The sequence below is a fragment of the Geotrypetes seraphini genome, chromosome 9, assembly GCF_902459505.1.
Source record: "Geotrypetes seraphini chromosome 9, aGeoSer1.1, whole genome shotgun sequence".
Classification (NCBI taxonomy): Eukaryota; Metazoa; Chordata; class Amphibia; order Gymnophiona; family Dermophiidae; genus Geotrypetes; species Geotrypetes seraphini.
This window is the reverse complement of record NC_047092.1, coordinates 48,788,829-48,807,769: the sequence shown is the minus strand read 5'-3', so window position 1 is coordinate 48,807,769 and position 18,941 is coordinate 48,788,829. Positions and strand designations below refer to the sequence as shown.

Below are 18,941 nucleotides of genomic sequence, written 5' to 3'. Positions count from 1 at the left end.
GCCCCCCCCCCGACGTCCGATTCAACCCCCCCCCCGCAGGACCGCTCGCACCCGCACCCCGAAGGACCGCTGGCGCTGGAACACGCACCCGCACCCCCACCCCGAAGGACCGCTCGCACCCCCACAGCCTCCCCCCCCATCATGTAGAAGTTTCCTACCGTTGTCCTGCTGCTTCCTCTGCCGGCGATCCTGCCCCTTCTCTTAGCCCTGCGTCTACGCTGCTTCCTCTTCCGGCGGTCCCGCCCTTTCTCTGATGTCAGGGGAGGCTGTGGGGGTGCGAGCGGTCCTTCGGGGTGGGGGTGGGGGTGCGTGTTCCAGCGCCAACAGTCCTTCAGGGTGTGGGTGCGAGCGGTCCTGCGGGGGGGGGGGGGGTGAATCGGACATCGGGGGGAACTATGTAAAAAAAAAGGGGATAACGCGCTCACACATATAACGCGCATGGTTATACACGGTTTGTAAAATCGTGTATATCGCGCGCGTTATATGCGTGAAAATACGGTAATACTTTGCCAGGGCTATCCAATCAACTAGCATTACTTAAATATACATTTGACTGGTGCCTGCACTCGTGACTGTTTAAAGTTTTGCACTTAGGGCTCCTTTTATCAAGTCGCGCTAGCAGGGTTAGCACGTCGGACATTTCATCACCCGCTAACCCCCGCGGTTGGCAAAAAAAAATAACGCCTGCTCAATGCAGGCGTTAGTGGCTAGTGCGGCAGGCGGTTTAACGCACAGTATTACGTGCTTTAAACCCCTACCGCAGCTTGATAAAAGGACCCCTTAGAATCAGCAGGCCTAATCAATCTGTTTAGTGGCTGAATAACATACATAACATGTCACTTGTATACCGCAATACCATATGGATCATTGCGGTTTACAATAAGCAAGAAAAGCTGAACATCAAACATCGAATTATAATTTGACATATCATATGTAAGTTACCGATTATAAAAAATTTATCATATCAGTAAGCTTTGAGCAGTTTTCTAAAATTCAGGTAAGAAGTGGAAATGGAAAATAATTGACAAAAACAGAATTCCAAGTGGCTGCCCGATATGAGAGTAATCTTTTGTAACGGCATCCCCTAACCAATGGAAAATCAAATATTGAGATCCTGTTACTAAGGTGCGCTAGCGTTTTTAGCACGTGCTGCATTGCCGTGCGCGCTAACCCTGCGCTACACGCCACGAACTAACGCCAGCTCAATGCTGGCGTTAGCTCTAGCGCATGCGCTAAAACCGCTAGCGCAGCTTAGTGAAAAGACATTGTGTAAGGAACATCAGGAACTAGAGAAATAAAAATGCTCAACCAGATACCCTGGGGCCATGCCATACACTGCCTTATAACACAGACATCCATTTTTGAAAGTCGGACGCCTTTGTGAAGACCTCTCAACATTATTAGAGAACAAACATCGGTTCTTTAAAACACTGCACACTAAGGTGTTGTGAGTTTCCCTGACACAGGGTGAAAATGTGATTTATCATGTCGGAACCTTCAAGTAGATAAGTTCTTTAATGGTTTTTTGAATTCATGTGAAACTAAAGTCAATGAGAAATATGCTATGATTGGATGGTGGGGCTACATATGTGGGAGTATTCCCCTGTCGTGGTCTCCAGGTCTCTGAGCATACTTTTTCTTTTGATGAATATTGCTTTGAACTTGTCCACATTTAATTACTGAGAGAAAGATCTCATAGGGAGTTCTTTATATAGTTTTGTCCAAAAATAGCAAGGATAGATATAGATCATATGCCATGAGTTTACCTTGTTGGGCAGACTGAATGAAATTTGCAGATCTTTATTTGCTGTTATCTACTACGTTATTATATAACCAATCAAAAAAAGGATTTTTAAGCTTTAAAAGCATATTCATTCGACATCTAACCTTAGTAAGAAACTAATTAGAATTATTCCCAGGTATCAACATCTATATCCACAATAAAATTGTTTAAAAATGTTCAGAATGGATAAAATATATATTAACACTACAAACACAGAAACATGATGGCAGATAAAGGCCAAATGGTCCATCCAGTCTGCCCAGTCATAGCATCTATTATCTCCTCCTTTCCATAAGAGATCCCACATCCCTGTCCCACAATTTATTGAATGCAGACACAGTCTTTGTCTCCATCACCTCTACCAGGAGACTATTCCAAGCTTCTAGCACCCTGTCTTTAAAAAGGTATTTCCTTAGATTACACCTGAGCCTATCACCTCTTAACTTCATTCCACGCCCTCTCATCCTGGAGTTTCCTTTTAATTGAAAGAGACTGGCCTCATGCCTATTTATGCCACAGCATATCTCCCCTCACCTGCCTTTCCTCCAAAGTATACATATTGAGATTTTTAAGTCTGTCCACATACACCTCATGATAAAGACCACTGACCATTTTAGTAGCCTTCCTCTGGACTGACTCCATCTTGTTTATATTTTTTTGAAGGTACAGTTTCCAGAATTGTACACAATATTCTAAATGAGGTCTCACCAGAGTCTTATATAGGGGCATCAATACCTCCTTTTTCCTACTGGCCATACTTCTCCCTATGCACCCTAGCATCCTTCTAGCTTTCACTGAAGCTTTAAGATCATTACATACTACCACACCCAAGTTTTGCTCCTCTTTTGTGCACAAAAGTTCTTCAGCCCCTAAACTATACCATTCCCTCAGGTTTTTGCAGCCCAAATGCATGATCTTGCAGTTCTTAGCATAAATTTCAACTGCCAAATTTCAGACCATTCTTCAAGCTTTGCTATATCCTTCCTGATGTTATCCACACCATCAAGAGTCTACTGTATTGCAGATTCTGGTACCATCCGCAAAGAGGCAAATCTTACTTGAAAGCCCTGGCTATGAATAATTAAAAGCAGTAATGAATAAGCAAATTTTTTAAAATCTATTATGAAACCCAGATACTCTCTTCTCAATGCACTTTCTCTAGGCAGAGAATTCTATAGTCTAAGACAGGGGTGCCCACACTTTTTGGGCTTGCGAGCTACTTTTTAAATGACCAAGTCACAATGATCTACCAACAATAAAATTTTAAAAAAACACAACGCACACTGTACGCATAGAAAATGTTAATCATCATTCCTATTCCAGGGTTTTCAAAGAGGTCAAAGCAGATGACTCTATGCACTGTCACCTCAGTAACAACCATACAAAAGTAGACAAATACCCACCCCCTCCCTTTTTACTAAACCACGTTAGCAGTTTTTAGTGCAGGGAGCTGCGCTGAATGTCCAGCGCTGCTCTCGACACTCCTAGGCTCCCTGCGCTAAAAACCTCTATTGTGGTTTAGTAAAAGGGGACCATAGTGTAAAATATAGACAGCAGATATAAATTCAGACACATTTTGATCACAAAATTTAAAATAAAATCATTTTCCCTACCTTGTCTGGTGATTTCATGAGTCTCTGGTTGCACTTTCTTCTTCTGACTGTGCATCCAATCTTTCTTCCCTTCTTTTAGCCTGTATGCTTCTTCTCCTCCAGACCTCATTTCTTCCCCCCAACTTTTCCTTCCTCTTCCCTGCCCTTTCTTTCTCTCTGCCTCCCTTTCATTTTTTTCTGTTTCTCTTCTTTCCTTCTGTCTCCCTGCCTGCCCTTTTTCTTTCTTTCTCCCTGCCCTCCCCCAAGCCACTGCCACTGCCATTGCCATCGGGGACCAGGACCCAAACGCCACCAATAACAGGCCCCAAGCTCTCCCTGCTTCGGCCAACCAGCATTCCTCTCCCTGACGTCAATTCTGCCATCGGGAAGAGGAAGGCTGATCAGCCCAAGATCGCGATCAACCTATTGGGGGAAATGCTGCCGGGTCCTGCCTTCGCGGAAACAGAAAGTAGGCAGGACCCGGCAGGAAGAAGAACAAATGCTTGTCTCCCGCATTAGCCCGTAGCGAACGCTTGCTTCAGGGCTCTCAACATGTGCGCGCCGGCTTCTCTTCTCTTCTCTCCGAAACCGGAAGTTATGTCCGGGGGGGGGGGGAGGGGAGAAGGGAAGCCGGCGCGCACATGTTGAGAGCCCTGAAGCAAGCGTTCGCTACGGGCTAATGCGGGAGACAAGCATTTGTTCTTCTTCCTGCCGGGTCCTGCCTACTTTCTGTTTCCGCGAAGGCAGGACCCGGTTTTTTGTTCAGCAGCGGCAGATGACAGCTGGGCGGATCGCCCAGCTAAAAGGCCCTAGGGAGAAAGAAAACTGGAGAGGAAGGCTGATCGGCCCGTAGATCAGGACGGCAACACGAGTCTATCACAGAGCCCGGGATAGGCTCCGCGATCGACTCGCGTTGCCTTCCTGAGCTACTGGTCGATCGCGATCGACGCGTTGGGCACCCCTGGTCTAAGATCTAGGATATGAAAAAGACTTTGGCCCTCTTTTAGAAAGGCGCGCTAAGCATTTTAGAACGGATTTAGCATGCGCTAAATCAACGCATGCGTTAACGCACCCATAGGATAACATGCACGCGTTAGCATTTAGTGCGTGTTTAGCTAATATTTAGCGTACCATTGTAAAAGAGGGGGTTTATTTTACGGAGATAACTATAGTAAGAAGTCTTGTGATAAACAATGAATTCTGTTTTTAAATATTCAGTAGAAGTTTTATGTTCAGGAATGCGTACAAAATGTACAAGTATCTGAGACAATGTAAACACTGAAGTACACCAGAGTTCTTGTGCCTTCTCAAGGAACTTGAGGAAATGCTTTCAGAAAAGAAGAGAACCAAGACTACACACTGCTTCCAATTACAAAGATATTAAGACGTTCTTTCAAAATTGGATTGAGCTGGATTTATTATATTTGATAAACTGCTTGTACATGAGTAGAATACAGAGGCAATATAACATTCTTAGTCTTGTTAACCATCCCCTTTTTAATAATTCCTAGCACAGTTAGCTTTTTTGGTCGCCATCGCACATTGGGCAGGTTTCATTGTATTGTCTACAATGACACCCAGATCTTTTTCTTGGGTACTAACCTTCAAAGTGAACCCTAGCATCTGGTAACTGTGATTTCAGAAATGAGGAATCCACAGGAAGTGATTGATCGACTTGAGATCAAGAGCGGCTCTCCAGTCCTCTGAATTGTACTTTGGCCCAATGATGTATAAGAAGTATCTGTCAAAGCCTAATTCATGTTCTGGAACAGGTTCTAGTGTTTGGATGTCTAAGAGATGCTGCAAAGTAGTGCGGACCCTTAACTTCTTATCTGGCCGACCTGCCAGTGAGTCCAGAAACAAATTTGGATGGCCACCACCAGCGAATTTGGACAAAAACAGTAAAAATAAAGATTATCTGAAAACATAAAAACAATGATTTGGGGTTTTGGGATGTGGGAGACCTGAACCCTACCCCCAGAAACAAAAAAAAATGCATTTTACAGAGTCCCACAGACCACTCCTGAAGCTCCCATAGGAAATAATGGAGGTATATTTACAGTCTGTGACGTGCCTGCCTGCCAGATTTGTTACATTACAGCTGAATGGAGGAAAAGGATTTTCTGCATCAGAAACTGCTCCAAATGGCCAAACTTGAAGATCTTCGGATTGCCAATTAGACAAGACACAGACTATAACCTCCACCCCCACAGAAACTCTCCATACGAAGGGGGGCGGGAAACACAGCCTGCGCCCTGAAATCCGTTGGGAAATTTTACTCAGGACACATACAGCCTGTGCTTAAATCCCTGACAGGGTCAGAGGGCAAGCAAACTCCCAGGGGAATGAAACCTGAGTCTGAGAAGGGTGGCACAAGCAGGCTGGCTCCACAGATCCACCGAAGCAGCAGTCTGGCTCCGCAGGATTGCATCCTTTCCTCCTGCAGAGGACACCTCACGGGATCTCAAGGCATTTAGGCCCTCCCCCCCCCAAAAAAAAAAGAACTTTAAGCAAAAAAAGAAGAAAAAGATGCAGAGCATATATCCAAAAGACTTATGTATGGGTTGCTTACAGAAATTGAAACTGCAGGGGCCTCTAACTCTCTCTCTAAGGTGGGAGCAGCATGTGCTCAGAAAAGTGTGTGGATTTCTGCAACTGCGGGAAGGGACTGAACACCTAGCATACTGAATCTGGAAGGGATGTAACAGAATTACATGTTGTGTGAGAAAATATTTTCTTCGATTTATTTTAAATCTACTACTTAGTAGCTTCATCACATGCCCCCTAGTCCTAGTATTTTTGGAAAGAGTGAACAAGCGATCCACATCTACCCTTTCCACTCCACTCAGTATTTCACAGACCTCTATCATATCATCCCCTGAGCCGTCTCTTCTCCAAGCTGAAGAATCCTAGCCACTTTAGCCTTTTCTCATAGGGAAGTTGTCCCATCCCTTTTATCATTTTTGTTGCCCTTCTCTGTACCTTTTTTAATTCCAATATATCTTTTATAAGATATAGAGAGCAGAATTGTACACAGTATTTGAAGTTTGGCCGTACCAGAGAGTGATACAAAGACATTATAACGTTCTCATCCTTGTTTTTCATTCCTTTCCTGATAATTCCTAACATTCTATTTGCTTTCTTAGCCGCCGCCACAGCACGCTGAGTCGAGGGTTTCAATGTATCCTCAACAATGACACATAGATCCTTTCCCTGGGCAGCGACTCCTAACGTGGGTCCCTCACATTAAACATCATCTGCAATTTTGATGCTCAGTCTCCCAGTCTCACAAGGTCCTCTTGCAATTTTTCACAGTCCTCTTGCAATTTAACAACTTTGTGTCATCGGCAAATTTAATTATCTCACTAGTTGTTCCCAACTCTAGATCACTGATAAATATGTTAAAAAGCAGCAGTCCCAGCACAGACCTCTGGGGAACGCCACTATTTACCTTTCTTACCCTTTATAATTTACTTTTCATAATATTTAGTCACATGAACTATAAATTGATATTTAAAATATTTCTCATTTTAGTATCTGTTTATTTTTTTTATTATTTATTTATACAATTTTATATTATTTACCAAGCATAAAAATCTTGTACAGAAAAGTGCGATCAAAAACCAAATTAGTATCTGTTTATTTGAAATATGAAAATTACATTACTTTATAGAATACCTACAATCATGAAAGTGAAGGTACCCATGGACCCTTTCCTTTGCTAAAGGAGGATGAGAGAAGCTTCCTGGCAAACACAGAAAAAACCAAGAAAGGTGACAAGAAAACTTAAGAGAAAAAAAAAAGCAAAATAAAGATATGAAAGGAAATACTGGGCAGGCAGAGTGGCTAGAGATACAACCTTGGAAAAAAGAAGTGTCCTGCCCATCTAGTCCCAAAGATTATACAAATCTCTCCAGGGCACATTTCACCATATCTAGAATCGAGTATATACTGATGTCATGGGATATTTTTACTGCAGTTGCTGACACAGATATAGGCCTGACAGAGATATTGGATCATGCTTGGTTTAGGTTGAATCTAAGTTTTGATTCATCTTCATCATATTTTTTTTCCAATGGGGATTCCCTCCCCAGCTACATAATGATGCAAATTTCAGTGCATTTTGTTTTCAAAATGAAAGAGTTATGCTGAATGTAATCAGGGAGCATTTGTCTGACCCCCGTACTTTACTGAGAGGGCGCTAAAGCAGTTTTATGGGAAGAAATACTAATGTATTCTAGTCATAATAAAAAGCTTGGAGTCTGAGAAATACTGCTGCCATGTTGTGCATTTATGGTGCCTATATGCATGTCATCATGACTTACTTTCTAAAAGCACAACTTGGGAGTTTCAGCAAGCTTCAAATGGAACTTTTAAATCAAAATGCATAGAAGTCTATTTGATTTTATAAGTACCAATTATATAAATATGAGAACAAGAGCAGTAGCTATTTACTAATTTTTGTTTCAAATTATGAGATCTTATAAGAGATCTACAACCACTAATCCAGGAAGATGAATTACTAAAAGAAATATTCCCAGCTCCACCTGTGCTGGCCTTCCGTCAGCCACCTAATTTGAAACAAAAATTGGTAAAAAGCAAGCTCCCCACACACACCCATGAAGAAGAGAATGGCACACATCCTTGTGGTGTGACAAACTGTAAACTGTGCAAGCACATCTCAAAGGATCCCACGGCCACTCATATGAGAAAAACATTCAGCATAAAGGGATCCTTCACATGCTCATCTTCTAATGTGGTATACATCATTCAGTGTAAAGAGGCATGTTACATTGGCGAAACAAGCCAAATGCTAAAGACCAGAATCAACCTACATAGATGATATATTAAGAATTGCAATATCAACCAGAATGTCACCTCTGTTGGACTACACTTTGGAAAAACTGACCACTGGACCATTGATTTTATGGTGAGAATACTAAAAGGGAACTTAAAAACAATCCAAAAACATAAAACCTTCGAAATCAAAATAAGGTATTTTGACACCTACTAGACAGGATTTAACAGAGATCTGGGCTTTCTTTCCCACTATAAAGACATTTAAAACTGCTCAGCCATCTTTCTGTCTCCTGCCTACCCACCTACCCCTCCCTCTTCCTATTCCCAAAATGCTTTCATATTTCCCTTATATATGCTGATATTTGCTAACATTTGCTTTTTTATAATCTGAAGAAGGATTACCTTCAAAAGCTCATCATGAAATGCATTGAGTTAGGCCAATAAAAAAGGTATCCCCTTATTTCCTTTGGTTTTTTTTTTTTGCTTTATTTCTTTATACTACCTTGGAAAGTGGACTAACACGGCCACCAAACCATTCCATTCATATAGAAACCTGACAGGGTTGTCCCATTGTCACCACTGGTTTTTGCTTTAACAATAGATCCATTAATCCAAGGAATAAAAGTGGGTCGCAGTTTAAAAACAGCTGCTTTTGTGAATGACTAGTTGGTCCTACTTTCTGATCCTCAGCCATCCTTCATGGTACTCCTGAAAAGTTTTCAGGATTATGGGTACTTCTCAGGATTTAAACTAAATCTATCAAAATTAGAGACCCTGACAAGGAGTGTTTCTTTGAAGAAGGAATGGGGGGCATTATTCCCATTAAAATGGGAACAGGTGCCTTTAGACACCTTCGTATATTGCTGAACATGGATACTGCCGTTATATATAAGCTAGATATAGATAAATTACTACATGATACAAAGCATCAGTTACAGAAGTGGAGAGGTCTACCTCTTTTGTTAATGGGCAGAATAAATTTATATTGTGTGATTCTCTTCCCTCGGTGGCTCTACGTGCTGCAAACTCTTCCTCTTTGCATCAAGGGAACGGACTTAACAGCTTTGAGGGCTATTTTAGAGAAGTTTTGTATGGAGGAAAGACGGCCAAAATGAAGTGGAATTATATGACAGGAGACCGGGATAGGGGAGAGCTAAGTATCTAATATAATAAAACGCTAGGCCGCGCATGCGCACTTCCTATGTGTGCGCCGGTTTTCCGTGAGCTGTAGCTACACATAGGAAGTGCACATGTGCGGCTTACGCTCTGTCCTGCTCCCTGTTGAAAGACGCAGTGGTCGCCACCTCTCCGCTCTCTCTCTTCCTCTCCTCCCCCCCCCCCCCCGAGTCGGATGTCGGCCGCGGTGGCTGCTGCCCGCGCCGGCTGTCGGCGGCTGCAGGCCGCGGCAGCCAAACCCGGAAAACACTTTTCTTGCAACTTTGCATCCAGATCAGGACAGATTAACTGTGCCACTCACATCAAAAGCCAACCCTTCCGGGTTTTAAGTTGGCCACTGCTTCTCCTGCGGCGCGGCGGCACGAGTCGGATGTTGGGCATGGAGTTCAGAAGGAATGTATGGGGGGGAGGAAAATACTGCACAGGGAAGTGGGGTGGGAGGCAAATGCTGCAACACACGGAAATGGAGGGCAGAAAAGGGGTTGATGGACAGGGGAAGAAGTGCTGATGAACAGGGAGAGGGGGGCAGAAAAATAAAGACAGGCCTACTGCTGGACAGGGGGAGCAGGAAGGAGGTGATGATGGACAGGGGGTGGTAAAACAAAGGGAGAAGGGCTTCTGCTGGATAAGGTGAGCAGTGATGGGGTGGTGGAGGACACAGGGGTGGTAAAGGGAAGGGAGAATGGACAGGGGGAGCAGGCAAGGGGTGGTAGTGGACAGCCAAGGAAAAAAAAAAAAAAAAGACAGACAGAAATACAGAAAGCGACTAAGGAGAGAGAGAAAAAAAAATAAAAACAGACACACACATATATATTCTAGCACCTGTTAATGTAACGGGCTATAAGACTAGTATCAGATATAAAGATCTATAATTCAGGCATGTTTACTGCACGACCTTAGAGACTGGGTCTTAGAAACACATGATTTTGCTGTTTTGACCTTAAAATAAGCTTACTTTCATCCTTGGTGTATTAATTTTTATTACATGCCTGACATTCCCAGATTCTAACTGAGATTAGAGACAGTCCCTTGTGAAGAGAACATTTTTGATTTTGATGAAACAATTTTAATATCAGCGATCTCCTCCCCATGGTTGAAAAAGTAGATTTCTTTCCTGGGATGGACAATGCAGTGTTCCACCAGTGGAAAGATAAAGCTATTTCCCTGATACAACATTTATTAAGGGAAGATAGCAAAATATTCACTTTTGCATATTTTCAGCAGAGATTATTATTTAGCCCTACATATTATTTTGTATACATTCAATTGCCCTATTACCTGCTGACCTAAACTCATAGGAGATATCCTCTTGTTTAGAGAATAAATTGAGGGAGCTCTTGAAGTGTGATGGGGCAAGTATCCATTTGTTGGTTGAATAGAGAACCATATAAATTCCAGCTCCAAAGTCATATATTTCCTTAATAGAGAAAGGAGCAAAGTTATAGGTTGCTCCTTGGGCTGCATTCAGTTTCAAGATTTAATTAAAACTATACTAGGGGCTATACATAACAGAGTTGCAGGACTACCAGTATAGAGTAACCCATAGAGCCTACTTTTCTCAACAACATGCCTTCCGTGTTGATGTGCTGCTGTCACATGATGCTCAAAATGTCAGAATTGTGATAACACCATTTTCCATGGTACATGGAAATCCTGAAAGATATATACTTTCAGGATAGCAATCAAAACATATCTACAAAAATTGTTGGGAGCATGTACTGAAAACAACAACTGAGGGGATTCTATTCAATAAAGCAAATTTGTATGAGGCTTGAAGCCATAAAGAAAGGTTATTCTTTGGCAAAGCTTATATAATGGGGAAAAATATCTCCTAAATTATTGGTTGCAAGATCAACCCCCGATCATTTGGTATTGGAGGAACAAATTCCATGTATTAATGGTCTGGGAGTTATAAGGGACCCGGCTCTATTTCAAAAGGAAAAAGCATTCCTCTTCATTTGGAAAAATGACATTCAATCAGTATCCCCAAAAGCAGGTAGCCATGGACCCCTGTCACAAAGCTGCAGTAGTGATTCTCCTGTGAAAAATGTACTGAAGACCATTCAATTCCTATGGGCTTCGGTGCATTTGCTCTGGGAGAAGCGTTACTGTGGCTTTGTAAAAAGGGCCCCAAATATTTAATGGTTTTCAAGACACAGACCATAGAGAAAAATAGACCTTTAAGGGCTTGGGGCTGGGGTGGGTGCAGGGGGTCTTTCAGGCTGTTCAGATTACTTTGTATGTATGTGGGGGATGGGGAAGAAGATTGTTCCATAATCTAATCTGAATTTCTAATGTTAATACAATGTATTCTGTTGTGTTAAAAACAGAGCATAAAAAGAATTTAACTAAAATTCAAATAATGGAATGCATTTCCCACTTGGCATGCTGTAGTGTAAGTGTATTTTAATCAGCAGTTTGAGTAAAGATATTAGGGATTTTGTATGCTTATGTACCAAAGTGAGAGAGCAGCATAGAAAATGACAATTGGATAGAATGGTGGGTCAATTGGTCTTTGCCATAATTTACTATGCTTCCATATTAGGACTCCATTACAGTAATTTAGCAGTTGATGAGCCAAAGAAAGGCAGAAGTGAACTAATGAAGGCTCACTATCTAATTTTATACTTGAGGGAATGGGGGATTAAGCGACTTGCCCAAGGTCACAAAGAGCTACAGTGAGATGAGAACCACATTTCCTTGGTTCTTATTCTCATCCCACTGTAGTTCTTTGTGACCTTGGGCAAGTCGCTTAATCCTCCATTTCCTCAGGTATAAAATTAGATAGTGAGCCCTCCAGGAATAGGGAAATACATATTGTACCTGATTATAAATTGCCTTGAGCTATAACTAAAAAAGGTCTCCAGATTACTCACTGGTTAATCAGATTACAATATGCATGACAAAGAATAAAGATTTTGTGGTATATTAGCAAAAGTATTCAATAAAAATAAATGCTCTCGTATGAAAGCTCAGACTAAGTATCAGATAGGTTGTTCTGAGGTAATAAAATATAACTTGTAGTTTTCCTGATGGTTTGATTAATAAAGTAGAAATGATACATTGAAAATAAAGATCACAACTGCAATTAAAATTCATTATTTCTGTGGTCATTTTGTTCTTGAATTTTATTAAGAACCAATTTAAAAGAAGCAGGCTAATTTTCTAAAGGGTAAAGGTTAGTCAACAGCTTTATAAATATTCATTTGTCAAGATTACCTTTTTTTTCTTCACAGCCTTTACAGCACACATTCTTGTTTCTGCTATTTTGCTCATGATTTTAAAGGTTTGCGGCTCGAGCAGATGAGGACAGACTTGCAGGGATGGGGCAGGAACAGGGACAGAACTCACAGGGACAGAACAGAGATGGAGATAGATCCCACGGGGACAAGGACAATTTATCCCAGGGTCATTCTCTATTTAATGGCCTATTTCACAAAGGCACATACTGTGTGTGCCTATGTTGCTTTTACAAAATAAAAGTCTTACAAAAGCGGTATATCAGACCTTATGTTGGACCTTCAACGACATCATTTATGAATCAAGGCACGACCTATATAGTAAAGTAGGCAACCCTTGAAACAGCTTTATGTGAAACATGATTCATGTCAGATTATGGTCCCCATCCTGGCTCCAAGTGAAAATAAATATTTAAATTTCTTACTATAAAGTTAAATGAAAAAGTGCAAAAATTTAAATAATTCTAAAAAAATTCTAAAGAACGTGAAGAGGTCAATTTTGCTGAAATCACCGAATGATGTGTAAAGTCTTATGAAGTTTCCAAATTTTATTAAAATTTGTTCTCTCACTTATCAAATTTCTGAGAGGCTTACAGTAATAAAATTATAAAAACAGGGGATATACAAGCATTAATCATTAATAAGACAATATAAATGTACATTTGGACATTATGGACTGACTACGATTACAAGAGGTAAAAGGGGAAGAAATACAGTTTTAGATAGGATAGGAAGACATAGGGCTCCTTTTACTAAGGTGCACTAGTGTTTTTAGCGCGTGCTAGCCATGCGCTAAACGAAAAATACTAACACAAGCTCTATGGAGGCGTTAGCGTTTAGCATGTGTAGTATTGTAATGCGTGCTAAAACCGCTAGCGCACCTTAGTAAAAGAAGCCCATAGAGGGTATGCACGTGTAGGAAAGGGAAATTATCTCTGTGGTAGAAAATGGAATCAGGCTGTCATAAGTTATAAGTCAAACGCATCTTTGAACAAGAAGGTCTTTAAATTTGATTTGAATCTTTTGAGGTTGATTTCTTCTCGAAGGTGATTAGGCATTGAATTCCATAATTGAGGGGCTTTAATTGAGAATATTGATGAGTGTGTAGCATCATATATTATCTGTTCAGGTGATGGGTATAACTAGTTGGTTTTGAGATTGGAGTGTTCTGATAGGTGTGTAGGGATAAGTAATCTATTTATGAATTCCGGTTTGTTACAAGTTTAGGATTTAAAAGTCAGTAAAAAGATTTTGTAGGTAATTCTGTAAGAGACTGGCAATCAATGAGCTTTTGTCAGCAATGGTGTTATGTGATCATATTTTCTTGATTTGGTTAAAAGTTTAATTGCCGTGTTCTGTATTATTTGTAATCTTCTTAGTTCTTTCTGAATAACCCATTTATAGAGCACATTACAATAGTCTAATCTTGATACGCTGAGAGAGTGCATAAGGTTATTCAGTGAAGGAGTTTCTAATACATTTGCTATAGAACGGATCATTCGTAAGTGATAGAAGCAACTTTGTACTACGGTACTGATATGATTATGATAACTTAATTTTTTGTCGAATGTTGCGCCTAGAATTTTTACAGTATGAACTGTTTGCAGAGGTGTTGACTTAAGATAGACTGGTGTTGATATGGAATGTGTGTCTTTACAGGGAAAAAGCATTAATTTTGTTTTGGATGTATTTAGTGCTAGCATGTTTTCGCCGAGCCACCGGCTTATCAGTTCTAATTTCTGGTTAATGTTTTGAATTGCATTTGGATCATTGTGATCTGTATGTCATCGGCAGTCTGAGACCTTTGGCCCTCTGGAGATGGACTAGGTCCATATATCATAGCTTGTGGGGCCAATCGGGTGCCATTAAAACTACTAACCCTGGATGCCTTATCTTTCTCCCCCTTCCCCCTTCTCCCATTCTCTATTTCTGTGGGCAATACTCTCCTCCTCCCTGTCTCGTCAACTCACAACCTCGGGGTCATCTTGGACTCTTTCTCCATTCAGATCCAACAAACTGCTAAAGCCTGTTGTTTCTTCCTCTATAACAGTGTATCTCAAACTGTGTGCCAAGGCACACTAGTGTGCCTCCTGAGATTTCAGGTGTGTCGCGGTACACTGGGAAGGAGGAGAGGTGCCGGCACCAGCTGACTACCTACAGGACGTGCTTCTCGTGGCGAGAGTCATGTCCTGTAAGCAATCAGTGGGCGTCAGCACCTATCCTTCTCTCTGGCCCTCTTCCCTTCTGGCATCCCCCACTGGCGTCTCAGGGCCCGCCTGGGGGGGCCTTCACACACACGCGGACATCGACATGATGATGTCACACATGCACGTGATGTCATCACAACGATATCCGCGCACTTCCAGGTGGCTCGAGCCACGGCCACTACCTTTAACATGCTGCGGCTCGAGAAAGTTTGGGGGACACTGCTCTATAATATTACCAAAATCCGACCTCTACTTTCCGAGTACACTACCAAAACTCTTATCCACACACTCATCACCTCTCACTTAGATTATTGCCACTTGCTTCTCTCAGGACTTCCGCTCAACCATCCCTCTCCCCTTCAATCCACACAAAATTCTGCTGCATGACTGCTGCTATACTCACATCACCCTTCTCAAGTCACTTCATTGGCTCCCCATCCATTTTCAAATACAATTCAAACTCCTCTTACTGACTAACAAGTGCATTCACTCTGCAGCCCTCAATGTGGTTGGAACCTAAGTGCTAGGCAGGTTTCTACAGTTTATGTCCCAGAACTGCCAAAGAGAGACAATTTAATCATGAATAAATAATGAGTGTGACTGTTGGGCAGACTGGATGGACCATTCAGGTCTTTTTCTGCCGTCATTTATAGGTAATATCTCGCTCCTTACTTATCTCCTCCTCTGCTCCCCTTCCCCATAAACTCCATTCAATGGGAAAGTCCCTCCTATCTGTATCCTTTTCATTCACTGCCATTCCATCCCTTCTATCTTGCTGGACTGTTTGTCTGGAACAGACTGCCTGAGTCATTACATCAGGCTCTGTCTCTGGTAGTATTCAAATCAAAGCTACAAGCCAATTTTTTCAAGGCTGCTTTCAACTCCTAATTCCCACTCACCGTAAAATTACCTATGTCCATCTTATCATTCTCTCTGCAAGAATTTTCAACCTCAATATAGAAACATGATGGCAGATAAAGGCCAAATGGCCCATCTAGTCTGCCCATCCGCAGTAACCATTATCCTTTCTCTCTCTGAGAGATCCCACGTGCCTATCCCAAGCCCTCTTGAATTCAGACACAGTCTGTTTCCACCATCTCTTCCAGGAGACTGTTCCACGCATCTACCACCCTTTCTGTAAAAAAATATTTCCTTAGATTACTCCAGAGCCTATCACCTCTTAACTTCATCCTATGTCCTCTTATTGCAGCTTCCTTTCAAATGAAAGAGACTTGACTCATGCGCATTTACATTACATAGTTATTTAAACGTCTCTATCATATCTACCCTCTCCCGCCTTTCCTCCAAAGTACACAGATTGAGATCTTTAAGTCTGTCTCCATATGCCTTATCACGAAGACCACACACCAAGTCCCGTCTGTCTGACCAAATTAGACTGTAAGCTCTTTTGAGCATGGATAGTCAGTTGTATGTTGGGTATACAGCACTGCGTACACTTTTCAGCACTATAAGAAATGATAAATAGTAGTAAATAAGAAAGGCAATATAATTTACCCCCCCTTTTACAAAACCGTGAAAGCGTTTTTTAGCGCTGGCTGGCATGCTGAATGTTCCACGCTCCTCCTGATGTTTATAGAGTTCCTACGAGCATCAGAAGCAGCATGAAGCATTCAGCGCATTGGCCGGTGCTAGAAACCGCTTTTGTGGTTTTGTAAAAGGAGGGTGGGGGTAGTTTGACAATTACAGTTCCAAGATGAAACAAACACAAACCCCATCTTTTACAAAGCCACGCGGTAACGGCCCCAAAGCCCATAGAGATTTAAAGAGCATTGGGGCTGTTGCCGGGTGGCTTTGTAAAAGAGGAGGAAAGCTGCTAAAAGAAAAATATAAAAAAATTATTAGTTTTCTATAGTATGCAAAACCACTGTAATACCAATTTACAATTTATTTTAAAATATTTTAAATAAATCTTAATAAATGCATACCTTTATTCTGTGAAATCGAACAATATCTCCAATTTTGTAAATTTTTGGAAGTGTATCCAGATTTCCACTGAAAAGCAAACAAGTTAACTTGGTATTCGACTGATCCACAATGGTCACAACTGAACAATAATCTGTTTAGATAAGAAGGAAATGGAAAGAAAAATAGCTTGTAAGTGAAGCTTACTTTGATACACTTTATTATACTCAAACATTGATGCTCAAAGTACTTGAAAGTATAATATACTCCATGTCAATGGATTCATTGTCAAAACTAGTATTAAGCAACAAAATTAGACAGATGTCAGCATGTCCTGGTATAAAACAAAATTTAACTTTTAAGCAGTAGTTGAATATATTGTACATTTACTTTAAACCTTATCTTATTTTCCTTAAAAAATGAAATTAGTCAGAAACAGACTACATGATAAATATACTGTATATTCCTCTCAGATAGCAAAAGCAGTCACTAAAAATGTCTGGTGGCATCAACAGAATCTATACAAACTTTATGAGTACATGCCATTAGTATTAGGCAGGAGAGACTAGATAAAGACATTTGAGCTTTTAGAGCAAACAAAGTCTAGCTACAGAGATGAAAGATAGTTACAAAAGGGGAAATTCTACAACTGGTGTCTCCATTTACTGTAAGTTCTCAAAGGACATTCAGTAAGAGCCTACTTTATAGCAGCATTCGAGTGCCCAGATATTATTGCAGAATACTAGTGTAACCCAGTATCAGCACATTTAAACAGTGGCATACCTAATATATTTCACACCTGGGGCAGATCATTTTTTAACACCCCCTTCCACTATATAAAAAAAAATATTTTTAACAATGATCCTTGAGTCAAACACGTATGCACCTAGGAAAAGGCAGCATCTAGTGTTTATTGCAATGTTTAAGAGCATGAATACACCCACTGTAAAACGAAACAAGCCAGATTAATACAGATCGATCCTGCACAGTCAGTGTTAACAGAAAACCATGTCTTTTTCATACACACAGAACACAAGATATACCCTCACCCAGTATTTAATAAGAAATCACAAACTAAAAATATAAATATGTAGACAGAAGTTAAACTGAACCACCAAGAAACCAGACTCTGTATACAATAAAACACCATATTACTGTGCAAAATATAAAGATAGTAGATGTAAATTTGAAAATAACTGAAAAATACCATATCACCACTTTACAAATTTTGTAGAAATTAAATAAAAACTGGAAAATAAGAAAATACCATTTTATTGGACTAATCCATTTTTCAATTAGCTTTCAGAGGCCAAAACTTCCTTTCTCAGGTCAGTACAGTGTACTGCTGTTATGGTATCCTGTCCTGATCTGAAGAAGGGAGTTTTGGTCTCCAAAAGTTAGTAAAAAATATATTAAAATTAGTCCAATAAAAAGATTACCTTATTTCCATTTTCTATTTATAAATGTTTATCAATACACCTACAATACTACTTTATTCTAAAGCAACAAAAGAATTCTTTTTTCTACCTTTTGTCATCTCTGGTTTCTGCTTTCCTCCTCTTCTCTTCACTCTCTTTTCCATCCAGCATCCACCCTGTTTCTCTGCCCCTTTCATCCACTGTCCACCCTCTCCCCTTTCCATATGGCATCTTCCCTCTTTCTATGCCCCTCTTTATACATGATACATTTCAGCTTCACCTCCTCTCCATTTTCTCTGTCTCCATTCTAGCATCTCGCTCTTATTTCTTTCCCATCCCACCCCATGGAATGGCCTCTTTGTCTCCTTCCCTTTCGCTTATGCCCTGGCATCTCTTTCCTCTTCTTCCCTTCCATCTATCCCTCTCCTTCCATGCTCTGGCATCTCCTCTCCTCTCCTCTCCTTCCTTTCCTTTCTCTTCCTCCCTCCCTTCCCGATGGTCTGGCATCTCTGATTCCTTCCCTCCCCCCATGCCTTGGCATCTCCTTCTATCTCTTTCTATCCTCCATGATCTGGCATCTCTTCTCCTTCCTTTACTTCCCTCCCTCTTCCCGATGGTCTGGCATCACCGACTCCTTCCCTCCCCCCCATGAATTGGTATCTCTCTCCTATCCTTCTCTTCCATCTCTACCTCCCCCTCCATGCTCTGGCATCTCCTCTCCTTCTTTTTCTTCCCTCCCTTCCCCATGGTCTGACATCACTCTCTCCTCTCCTCCCCCTTTCTTCTCCCTCTCCCACAACTGG

General features: G+C 41.2%; 1 protein-coding gene across 1 annotated transcript in view; it reads right to left on the bottom strand.

The window, feature by feature from the left end:
- POT1 (protection of telomeres 1) overlaps nt 1–18,941 on the bottom strand; it is a 195,574-nt gene that overhangs the window by 114,354 nt on the left and 62,279 nt on the right. The window contains 1 exon segment of the mRNA XM_033959136.1: nt 16,744–16,874. Coding sequence (XP_033815027.1) covers nt 16,744–16,874 — 131 coding nt within the window.